At 52.1% G+C, this 11839-nt stretch overlaps 1 protein-coding gene across 3 annotated transcripts in view; it reads left to right on the plus strand.

Annotated features, from left to right (window-relative positions):
* The window catches only part of CPT1C (carnitine palmitoyltransferase 1C), a 21078-nt gene extending 14575 nt beyond the window's left edge, over positions 1-6503 (plus strand). For all 3 annotated transcript variants that reach the window (XM_081807265.1, XM_081807264.1, XM_081807266.1), the window contains 10 exons: positions 527-722; positions 860-1042; positions 1621-1726; positions 3188-3304; positions 3582-3746; positions 3987-4121; positions 4759-4911; positions 5579-5692; positions 5838-5930; positions 6186-6503. In XM_081807265.1, the coding sequence (XP_081663391.1) occupies positions 527-722; positions 860-1042; positions 1621-1726; positions 3188-3304; positions 3582-3746; positions 3987-4121; positions 4759-4911; positions 5579-5692; positions 5838-5930; positions 6186-6371 (1448 nt within the window). In that variant the 3' untranslated portion in view covers positions 6372-6503. The remainder of the gene's footprint in view (positions 1-526; positions 723-859; positions 1043-1620; positions 1727-3187; positions 3305-3581; positions 3747-3986; positions 4122-4758; positions 4912-5578; positions 5693-5837; positions 5931-6185) is intronic.
* The last annotated feature ends 5336 nt before the right edge of the window (positions 6504-11839 follow it).

The following is an 11839-nucleotide window of genomic DNA, read 5'->3' on the forward strand; positions in this document are numbered from 1 at the left end:
CAAATAAATAAATAAAAAATCTTTTTAAAAAATTTATTTATTTTTTTAAAGATTTTATTTATTCATTTGAGACACAGAGATACAGAGAGAGAGAGAGAGAGAGAGAGAGAGCATGAGCAGGGAGAGAGGCAGAGGGAGAGGGAGAAGCAGGCTCTCCGCTGAGCCAGGAGCCCGATGTGGGGCTCGATCCCAGGACATGACCTGAGCCGAAGGCAGACGCTTAACCATCTGAGCCACCCAGGCGCCCCTAAAAAAAAATTTATTTTAGAGAGAGAGAGTGTGCGCTGCTAGCAGGGGGAGGAGCAGAGGAGGAGGGGGGAGGGAGGGGGAAAGAATCCCAAGCCGACTCCCTGCTGAATGTGGAGCCTAGAGCAGCTGGACCCCAGGACCCTGAGATCATGACCTGAGCCGAAACCAAGAGTCAGACACTGAACCGACTGAGCCACCCAGGCGCCCTAAATGGTGCTTATTCTTGCAGTGTATCTGACCTTCCTGCCCTCCGCCCTTCTGCCCACCCCACCCCTAGACCATATCCGCCACCTCCGGGACAGCCGACACGTGGCCGTCTTCCACCGAGGCCGATTCTTCCGTGTGGGGACCCACTCCCAAAGCGGCCTGCTCTCCCCGCGGGCCCTGGAGCAGCAGTTCCAGCGAATCCTGGACGACCCCTCCCCTGCCTGCCCCCAGGAGGAGCATCTGGCTGCCCTGACAGCTGCACCCAGGTGAGAGTAAGAGGTCAGGGGACCCGATGGCCCAGCCAGCCTCTGGAGGTTGGGGAAAGGCAAGCTGGGGGGCCAGGCAGAGGCTGGGCAGGGTGTGTGGGCTCAGGCACGTGTCCCAGCCCCCCCCGCCCCCCCAGGGATGTGTGGGCCCAGGTGCGGAGTTCCCTGAAGATCCAGGCCGAGGATGCCTTGGAGGCCGTGGAAGGAGCTGCCTTCTTTGTATCACTGGACTCGGAGCCTGCAGGGCTCACCAGGGAGGACCCTGCAGCTTCACTGGATGCCTATGCCCGTGCTCTGCTTGCTGGCAGGGGCCATGACCGGTGAGTCAGCCCCTGGACTTGAACCTCACCGCAACCGGTGACCCCAGAACCCAGTATCCAGACCTAGGACTCTGGACACTAGACAAGCAGACCCTGGACCCCAGATCTGAGGACCACCAAACCCCAAACCTGGACCTTCAAACCTAGAGACCCCCAAAGCCAGAGCCCCAAGCCTGGGGACCTCAGGCTCAGAACCACAGAATCCTTAGATTTTCATGCAGGCACCCCAAACCCAGGACCCCAGACCTGGGACTTCCTACCTAGAGATCCTCAGACAACTTCCTAGATGCACCCCAGGCATCACTGATTTCTGAGGTTCCCAGAAGAGTCCCCCTAACCTCTCAGCTCCTTGGGAACCTTGACCTTTTCTTGGTATGTTCCCTCAAAATCTTCCAATTTCCCAAGCCCTAGACATGCCTCAGAAACCATCTAGACCGCCTGGTGGAGACCCCCAGCCTCTTAGAGAGCCAGCCCTGGTTCCAGAAAAATCCATCCACCCTGACACTCCTATGTCCCACAGAGAGCACCTGAGTTCACTCTTGGCCCCTTGGTGACCACTTTGAATTCTCCCCCTGCAGCTGGTTTGACAAATCCTTCACTCTAATTGTCTTCTCCAATGGGAAGCTGGGCCTCAGCGTGGAGCACTCGTGGGCCGACTGCCCCATCTCAGGACACATGTGGGAGGTAGGATGGCCAGCCCACCCCCGCCCTGGGGACCATTGGCCCCATTTCCAAAGATCTTCTTCTCCAGGGCCTTACAGTCAGAGGGAAGACAGAGGCTCAGACAGGCAAAGACCGGACCGGAGTCGCCCAGCAAAGAAAAGGGGGTCTGGGATTATGACCTTTTTTTTTTTTAAAGATTTTATTTATTTATTTGACAGAGAGAGACACAGCGAGAGATGGAACACAAGCAGGGGGAGTGGGAGAAGGAGAAGCAGGCTTCCTGCAGAGCAGGGAGCCTGATGTGGGGCTCGATCCCAGGACCCTGGGATCATGACCTGAGCCGAAGGCAGATGCTTAACGACTGAGCCACCCAGGCGCCCCTATGACCTTCTTTTGATGGATGGGCAGTTGGGGCTCAGAGAAGGGAAGTGATTTGCCCAGAATCACCGAGCCAGGAGTTGTAGAGCAAGAATGTGATTCCAGAATGCTGTGTGACCTCGGGCAAGTGACTCCCCTCCTCTGAGCCTCGTTTCTTCCTTCATCAGATGAAAGGGTTGGATTTTCTTTGATCTGGAAGCTCCCATCCAATCCTGGGAACCATCGCATCTCCATTTTCTCTATTTTATTTAGTCCCTAAATCATGGAGGGTGGTGCTTATACCCACCAGGTTCCCACTCTTCTGTAGCGTTACACGAGGTGTTGGATGGGGCCCAGGGTGGGAGCTGGTGTGTATGAGGGGAAGGGAGACCCCTTTCAGATCTTAGGAGCAGCCCTGGGTAAGTACTGACTCTTCTGTGCCTGTTTCACAAATGAGAATTGTCCCCCTTTGATGATACTGGTGAATGAAACTGTCAATTCAGTTGAACCTCAGACCCCTCAGACCCTTATTGTCAACATGAGGTCTCTGCACATTGGCTTTGAATGAAGAGATGTCACATAGAATAAGGTATAGATCAATGGAAACTCCAAGGCCCCAAGTGAGGTGTTCTTCTCCCGATATGTTTCTAACATTGCAATGGGGATGTGAATCCCTTCTTCCTAAGTTACCATGAGAATTAAGTGGAAGGCTGGCGGGCGGTAGGTCCTCCATCAACGCTGATTTACACTGTTTAACAAGGGGCGCCTGGGTGGCTCAGTCAGTTAAGCATCTGCCTTCTGTTCATGTCATGATCTCGGGGTCCTGGAATCGAGCCCTGCATCAGGCTCCCTGCTCAGCGGGGAGTCTGCTTCTCCCTCTGCCCCTGCTCGTGCTCTCGCTCTCTCTCTCAAATAAATAAAATCTTTTTTTTTTAAGATTTTATTTATTTATTTGACAGAGAGACATAGCGAGAGAGGGAACACAAGCAGGGGGAGTGGGAGAGGGACTGCTCCCACTTCCCCCACCACCAGGCCCCAGGAGGGGCTTATGAAAAGAAGTCCCTGGTTAGATGGCTCTCAGCCCAGAGGGAGGAAGGGGCTCTGACAGCCTCTGTTTGTACACAGTTCACTCTGGCCACAGAATGTTTTCAGCTGGGCTACTCGGCAGACGGCCACTGCAAGGGGCATCCTGAGCCCTCACTGCCCCAGCCCCAGCGGCTGCACTGGGACCTTCCAGAAAAGGTGAGACGGGGCGTCGGGGCCTCTCCTCCAAGTACCCAAATCTCCCTGGCTGTGACTCGAAACTCATCCCCACCCCCAAACTTAACCCCAACCCCATCCATCCCCAACCCCAGTCCCACCTGACCTCCATCCTTAATCCAGCCCTTCAGGGACATGTTTGTTCATTTCTGCACTCCACCCCCACCCTGACTCGGCTCCCACCTCCACTTCCAGCCCCACTCCCAGCTCTACCCCATCCGTAACCCCAGCCATCCCTCCCTCCCTCCTCCTCTGGCAGATCCGTCTGTCCATCTCTCTAGCCCTGAGGGGAGCCAAGACCTTGTCTGGAAACATTGACTGCCACGTCTTCCCTTTCTCCCACTTTGGCAAGAGCTTCATCAAACGCTGCCATCTCTCTTCAGACAGCTTCATCCAGGTGGCCTTGCAGCTGGCCCACTTCCGGGTCAGTTGGGGCCCTCGACCTCAGCCCCTTGCCAGGACTTTGGTTCCCCTGGGCCTGCCTTGTCAGTCCCTTTAGTGACTCTTCCTGGTCATTGCCCTTGTGGGTCCGCCATCTTGATTTCTCTCTCCCAACCACACATTCCCCAAGCAGGAAGATGAGGGAGGTCTACACAGAAGCGGGTCAAGTCTGTGAAGATTTCCAGAGACCAGCTGACAGGCTCCTCTCTTCCTTGTCCCCCAGGACAGGGGTGAATTCTGCCTGACTTATGAGTCGACCATGACTCGCTTGTTCCTGGAAGGCCGGACAGAGACGGTGCGGTCTTGCACGAGGGAGGCCTGCAACTTTGTGAGAGCCATGGAGGACAAAGAGAAAACAGTGGGTGTAGGCCTCGTTTGAGGCTTTGGTCATTTCCATATACTCATTCCTACATTTGCAAATATTTTTGGAGCACCTTCTGAGGACCAGGCCCCATGATGGGCATTATGGACAAAGGAGGAACCAGACCTGGTCTCTGACCTCAAGGAACTCACTGGTGGGGCGAGACAGAGATATTTCAGCATAGTGCGATACATGCTTTAATGGGGGTCACAGAGGGCACTGGGGGTTACCCAACAGGGATCCTTGATTCCACAATGTAGCTCTCTTTGATTTAACTTCTATGCGACCTTGTGACTTCCATTTGTACCCTTCCATGTAATCCCTATATAACCTCTCTACTCAGAACCCCATGGGTACCTCTGTTCCCCCACCCCCTACCTATTTTGGGTCAATGGAAGGAGTTGGGGCCCTATATCAGACAGACCTGGGAACCTACCTGATTCTGCTTTGCTGTGTGAGCCTGGGCAAGTGACTTCCCCTCTCTAAGCCTGTTTCCCCGCTGTAAAATAGAATTGATATCTCTGCCTTGCAGGGATTTTGCAAGCTCCTTTGAGGCCGGGGGTGTGTGACAAGCCCCAACAGTAAGCCCACTTCCTGTCTTTCCATGACCTATGACCTCCCCGGGGGACCCCAGGAACCCCAGCGCCGTGCTCTGTTCCGCCTGGCGGTGGAAAAGCACCAGGCTCTGCTGAAGGCAGCGATGAGCGGACAGGGAGTCGACCGCCACCTCTTTGCGCTCTACATCGTGTCCCAATTTCTCCACTTGCGGTCGCCCTTTCTGGACCAGGTTGGGGTGCAGGGAAAGGGTTAGAGAGGGAAAAGGGGAACCACGGGAGGAGACGGGTACTTCAGGATAAGGAGGGTGAGGTTGGAAAAGGGAGGTATTAGGGGCGCCTGAGTGGCTCAGTCGTTAAGCGTCTGCTTTCGCTCAGGTCATGATCCCAGGATCCTGGGATTGAGCCCCGCATGGGGCTCCCTGCTTGGTGGGAAGTCTGCTTCAACCTCTCCCACTCCCCCTGCTTGTGTTCCCTCTCTCACTGTCTCTGTCAAATAAATAAATAAAATCTTAAAAAAAAAAAAAAAAGGAAAAGGGAGGTATTAGAGGAGAGAGTTGGTGGGGGGGTGGAGAGGGAAAAGGGGGAAAGGAGGGAGAGGGGCGGGGTCAGGAAGAGGAGGCGTGGCCAGGAGGGCGGTGAAAGGAGGCGTGGTCAGGAAGACCCGAGAGAAGGGCGGGATCAGGCAGAAGCGGAGAGGTGTGGTCGGAAAAGGAGGAGAGCCGAGGGGCGGGTGTCAGGGAGGGGAAGGACAGAGAAACCAGAGAAACTGGGCGATTTAGAGGAAATAGGCAGTCAGGGGAGGTCAGAAAGGGCCGGGTTGCTTGGAACTGAGCCAAGGGCGCGGACGGGTGGGTCTGTTCGTCTTTACTGCATATTTGACCATCTCCTGTCCCTCAGGTTCACTCGGAGCAGTGGCCTCTGGCCACCAGCCAGATCCCTGTTCAGCAAATCCACCTGTTTGACGTCCACAATTACCCTGACTATGTTTCCTCTGGTGGTGGATTCGGGCCTGTGAGTGGAACTGGGCCTGATCCCACCTCCCTGGACCCTGGGCCCTGAGGGAGGAGGGTGTTGGGGGTCTGCACTCCGGCCTAGTGGGGGGCAGGGGGTAGGAGACCGGAGGCTATTTGGTTCCCCTCCCTCTGTCCCTCTCCAGGCCGATGACCATGGTTATGGCGTTTCGTACATTTTCATGGGGGATGACACCATCACCTTCCACATCTCCAGCAAAAAGTCTAGCACAAAAACGGTGAGACAGAGTTGAACACACACCCCTGCACCCTCCTCCGTCAGGACCCAGGGATCTGGACTCCTAGCTCCCTCCTCTCCTACAACCAAGGAGTCTAGAATCCCAGCTCCCTGCTGCCCCCACGATCCAGGAATCCTAGTCCCCAGCCCCCTCCTCCCTCAGACCAGGACATCGGGGATACCAGCCTTCCTGTTTCCCAGCACCGAGGAGACCCTCTCCCAGCTTCTCCTGGACATGACATATTTCTCCTTCTAGGACTCCCACCGACTGGGGCAGCACATTGAGGATGCACTGTTGGATGTGGCCTCCCTCTTCCAGGACGGGCAGCGTCCTAAGCCCAGGTGCAGAGGGTTACAGGAGGAGGACTCGGGGCACAGGGGTGGCTCTCTCCCCTGCCACAGGAGGGGCTCCAGGGCACCCACGAAATCTACCAACTTTTGACCCCTCCCTGCAGGGAGCTGGTCTCCCCAAGAACTAGGGAGAGGGTCTCTACAACTGGGCTGGTGCAGGACAGAGGTGGCCTGTTTGGGTTTGGAAAATCCCACATCTGGTCCAATAAAGATGCATAAGCTGGGTGTGTGGTGTTCACTGTGCTGTTGGGCTGGGCAGGGGTGGGAGAGGTGAGGGTCAGGGTGGAGGAGGAGAAAAGTTCCCCTCCATCCCCAGGCCCAACCATGAATTCTCAGTTACAATCAGTTTCAGCTACAACCCCCAACCCTGCTCATTCTGTTGCATTCCCAGCTCCAGTCACACCAAACCTAACCATCCAAGGCCCAACCCAGTCAAACAACCCCCAAAACTCTCATTAGTCCAGTTCCTGTGGTCCCAATGCCACTGCCCACCCCAAACATAAAGATCGACACCATTCCACCCACCCTAGTTGACACCCCTCAAATGAACCCCTCAAGATTCTTATTCCTCAACCCAAACCCCAGCCATTTCAACCCCCACCTAGATGATGGGTTCAGCTCCCATAACCAGGAAATGCACTACCTAATGTTCGCCCCTCACCACTGTCGATTCCAACAACGAACGCCTCCAAAACGCCACACCCCACTACACCTAATGACTCAACCACCATTCGGAGCGTACGACCAACACAAAAATGTCCAACCCCAAACTCCATCACCCCACCAAAACTCCCATCCCATCCCCACCATAACCCAAACTTAAATTTGACCCATAGTTATGACTTTAAACACCACACTCCTTGATTGCACCCCCACTCTACCCCGACTACACTTACAACCCCCACCAGTTCAACTGCAGTCATATCAACACCAACCCCATCTAACCACACCGAAACCCCAATGATCCAATCCACCACTGCCATGATTCCCATACTCCATGATACCAAGCCCCGTTGTTTCTGTCAAGCATAATAACCCAAGCCCCACAACACATTGAAATCCTGAACACCTTAACTGCCACGAGCCCAACCTTCACACCCAACCCACTAACTCTAGTGGTTTTGAAAAATGTCCACAAGTGGGGCACCTGGCTGGCTCAGTCAGGAGAGTGTGCAACTCTTGATCTTGGGGGCACGATTTCAAGCCCTGTGCTGGAGATCGAGTTTACGTAATTAAAAAAAGTTTTTTCCACAAGTACTTTGACCCTCTTCCCTCCACAAGGTGGACCTTCATCCTTCTTCCCTTGAGTGTGGACTGAAACTAGTGACTCTTTTCCCCCAAGTAAAAGAATATGGTAGAAGTGATTGTGACATGAAAGACATTCTGGCTTCCTTCTCGCTCTCTCTGAATCACTTGCTCTGTGGGGAAGCCATCTGCCATGTCGTGGGAACACTCAAGCAGCTTGTGGGGAGGCCCACGTGGTGAAGCACTGAGGCCTCCTGCCAACCACCAGTGAGGAACACGTGAGGGAACTATTTTTAAAGCAGATTCTCCCACCCCAGTCAACCCTTCAGATGACTGCAACCCAGTTGACCTCTGGCTGTAACCTCGTATAACACCCTGAGCCAGACTCCTGACTTGCAAAAACTGTGAGATAATAAATATTTGTTATTTTAAGCTGTTATGTTTTGGGTTTTCTTTTTCTTTTTTCTTTTTTTTAAAGATTTTATTTATTTATTTGACAGAGAGAGACACAGTGAGAGGGGGAACACAAGCAGGGGGAGTGGGAGAGGGAGAAGCAGGGTTCCTGTGGAGCAGGGAGCCCGATGCGGGGCTCGATCCCAGGACCCTGGGATCATGACCTGAGCCGAAGGCAGACGACCAATGACTGAGCCACCCAGGCGCCCCAATGTACTACTTTTTTAAAATAGACTTTATGGGGGGGGCCCGGGTGGCTCAGTTGGTCGAACATCTGACTCTTGGTTTCGGCTGGGGTCATGATCTCAGGGTTGTGAGACTGAGCCCTGCATTGAGCCCCTCATCAGAGTCTGTGCTCAGCAAGGAGTTGGCTTGAGATTCTCTCCCTCTCCTTCTTCCTCCCTCTCTGCCATTCCCCCTGCTTGCTCTCTCTAATAAATAACTAAAAAAATAAAATAAGACTTCATTTTTTAGAGCAGTTTTAGGTTCACAGAAAAATTGACGAAAGGCACAAAGAGTTCCCATATGCCTCCCGCCAGCCTCCCCCCGTTATCTCCATCCCCCCACCAGAATTTGCTACAATTCGGGAATCTACATTGACACCTTGTTGTCACTTTTGCGACTTTCTCCAATCCAAAATTATTTCAATTTTTTCTTAAGAGAAGGCTGGGCTTTTATTGCTGAATAGGCTACTTGAGAGGGACAAAGTGGCAGGAATGGGGCGGCTGAATAGCAGGCCAGCTGTGTTTCATAGGTTTGCAGGTGATGGAGAACTCGCCCAGGTAGTGGCCAGTCATCTCCTACTTGATTTCCACCTGGGGAAGGTCCTGCCCTCGTAGACACCCACCATGCTGCTCACCACCTCAGGCAGGGTGATTACACCCCGCAGGTGCGTCGCAACCACATGCGGGTTCTCCAGAGGACAGCCTCCCTCTTGGCCTTGCGCAGGCGCTGCAGCAGTCAGCGCCACTTCCCGCGCAGACCCCGGGCTCGGGGCCGGTGCGTCACGTGCGTCACGTGCGTCACGTACGTCAGGTGCTCGTGGGCGGGACAAGCAGCTAGCGGAGGTGCACACTCCTCTACATGAGATTGCAGAAGGCCTCCGCTCTTCCACTTTCGCCGTAGTTTCAGCTCTTCGGAAAGGTAAAGTGACCATTTATATATTTATTTTTAATTTGTTTACAGGTTTATTTATTTATTTTTTTGAGAGAGGGAGGAGGGGCAGAGGGAGAGGGTGAGAATCCCCAAGCAGACGCCCTGCTGGGGGCAGAGCCCAAGGGGGGCTCATCCCAGGACCCCGAGATCATGACCTGGATGGAAACCAAGAGTGGGTCGCTGAACCGACTGAACCACCCAGGCGCCCCTAAAGTAACCATTTTTAAGGTTATTGGAAATATGTGCAAAGGGCTCCTCATGACAAGGCTAACAAGTGTGGATCAGAGGATCATGCAACAAGCATAAATCTTGTCAAAGACCAATTCATTCATGTATTCGTTGAACAAACAGTATTAAATGTCAAAAAATATATATAATTGGTTTTATTAATTTTTAAAAAAGATTTTTATTTATTTGTCAGAGAGAGAGGACAAGCAGGGGGAGTGGCGGAGGGAGAAGCAGGCTCCCCACTGAGCAAGGAGCCCAATATGGGACTCGATCCCAGGACCCTGGGATCACGGCTCAGGCCGAAGGCAGACACTTAACCGACTGAGCCACCCAGACATTCCTATATAATTGTTTTTAAAGTTCCATCCTTTTTTTTTTTTTTTTTTTTTTGCGAGAGAGAGAATGAGAGACAGAGAGCACGAGAGGGAGGAGGGTCAGAGGGAGAAGCAGATTCCCCGCTGAGTGGGGAGCCGGATGCGGGACTCGATCCCGGGACTCCAGGATCATGACCTGAGCCGAAGGCAGTCGCTTAACCAACTGAGCCACCCAGGCGCCCTAAAGTTCCATCCTTGACTGGGCATTTGCTATTAAGAAATTACATTAATTCAGGATGGGTTAGCCTGGTGGTGGGTATTGAGGAGGGCACATTCTGCATGGAGCACTGGGTGTTATGCACAAACAATGAATCATGGAACACTTCATCTAAAACTAATGATGTAATGTATGGGGATTAACATAAGAATAAAAAAAAGAAATTACATTAATTCTTTATGGGTGATAATGGCATTGTGGTCATGTTATAAAGAACCCTTATCTTTGGGGCGCCTGGGTGGCTGAGTCGTTAGGCTGCCTTCAGCTCAGGTCATGATCCCAGGGTCCTGGGATCAGGCCCCACATCCGGCTCCCTGCTCAGCAGGAAGCCTGCTTCTCCCTCTCCCACTCCCCCTGCTTGTGTTCCCTCTCTCGCTGTGTCTCTCTGTCAAATAAATAAATAAAATCTTAAAAAAAAAACCGAAACAAAAAAACCCTTATCTTTAAGGAAATGCACACTGAAGTATTTAGGGATGAAATAAGATTATATGGATGAGCTTCCCAGTGATCCCGCGGAGAGGCATTACATTGTTGTCTATTGCGGCTTTAACAAGTTGCCACAAATTCAGCACTTCAAGTAAGACTAACTTATTATCTTACACTCTGGAGGGCAGAAGTTCATTATGGGTCTCACTGGGCTGAAAGCAAGGCGTCAGCAGGGTTGAGTTCCTTCCTGGAGGCTCTAGGGGAGAATCCACTTCATTGTCCTTCTCTAGAAAGCCTCTAGAAGCCGCCCACACTCCTGGGGTCCTGGCTGCTTCTTCCCTCTTCATGGCAGGCATTGTTTCCTCCGATATGCCTTTCTGTTCTAGTCACATCTTCCTGTGACTGACGCCTGCCATCATCTTTCACTTATAAGGACCCTTGTGACTATTCGGGGACCACTTGGAATATCCAGGAATAGCTCCCTATCCTAAAACCAGCTGTTGAGAAACCTTAATTCCTTCTGCAACCTAATTCCCTTTTGCCATGTAGCAGAACACCGTCACAGGTTTCCGGGGTTCAGGACGTGGACATCTTTGGGGGGACCATTGTTCTGCCCACCACAGGGGCATCAGTGAAACAAGCTTGGACACAAGTTGACAAGTAGTGAAGCTAGGGGATGGTCATTGGGGTGGGGACTTCATCATATTATTTTACTTTTGTATATGCTTCAAATTTCTGTAATGAAGAGTTAAATGAGTAAAAATACTGCCCAGACTTTTTCTACCTCTGTCAGCTGATTTTAGGGAACCCCTCCTCACTTCAGCCCTGTTCAATGTAGTCTTAAGTGTTGGCTCAGGGACAGGGGCTAGTGCAACGGTGGTGAATGTCATGGGGGTCTAGCCCACCTGCTGATGCAGTTTATTTGTGTCCTCTGGCTCTGCTTGTCTGATCTCAGGTCCATCTTCTGATCCACTCCACCTAAAATGCTTGAGGGGGTCTAACAGAATGAGCTCATGATCACAAAGCTACAGTAATCACAGTAGCATGGTACTGGCATAAAGGAAGGCATGGGAACCGATGGAAAAGAATAGAGAAGTCAGAAATAAACCCTTGTACATGTAGTCAAATGATCTTGGCAAGTATGCCAAGACCACTCAATGGGGAAAGGACAGTCTTCAAAAATGGCATTAGGAAAAATGGATATCCACATGCAAAAGAACAAAATTGAACCTTTTCCTTACCCCATGTACAAATATTAACTCGAAATGGACCAAAGACCAAAATGTAAGAAATAAAACTATTAAAGCTCTTTTTTACAAAAGATGCATTTTTTAAGGTAAGCTCCACACCCAACATGGGGCTTGAACTCACAACCCCAAGATCAAGAGTTGCATACTCCACCAACTGAGCCAGCCAGGCATCCCTATTAAGTTCCTAAAACACAGAGCAAAAGCTTCATGA

Source organism: Leptonychotes weddellii, chromosome 16 (assembly GCF_054177405.1).
Source record: "Leptonychotes weddellii isolate Sample4059 chromosome 16, ASM5417740v2, whole genome shotgun sequence".
Classification (NCBI taxonomy): Eukaryota; Metazoa; Chordata; class Mammalia; order Carnivora; family Phocidae; genus Leptonychotes; species Leptonychotes weddellii.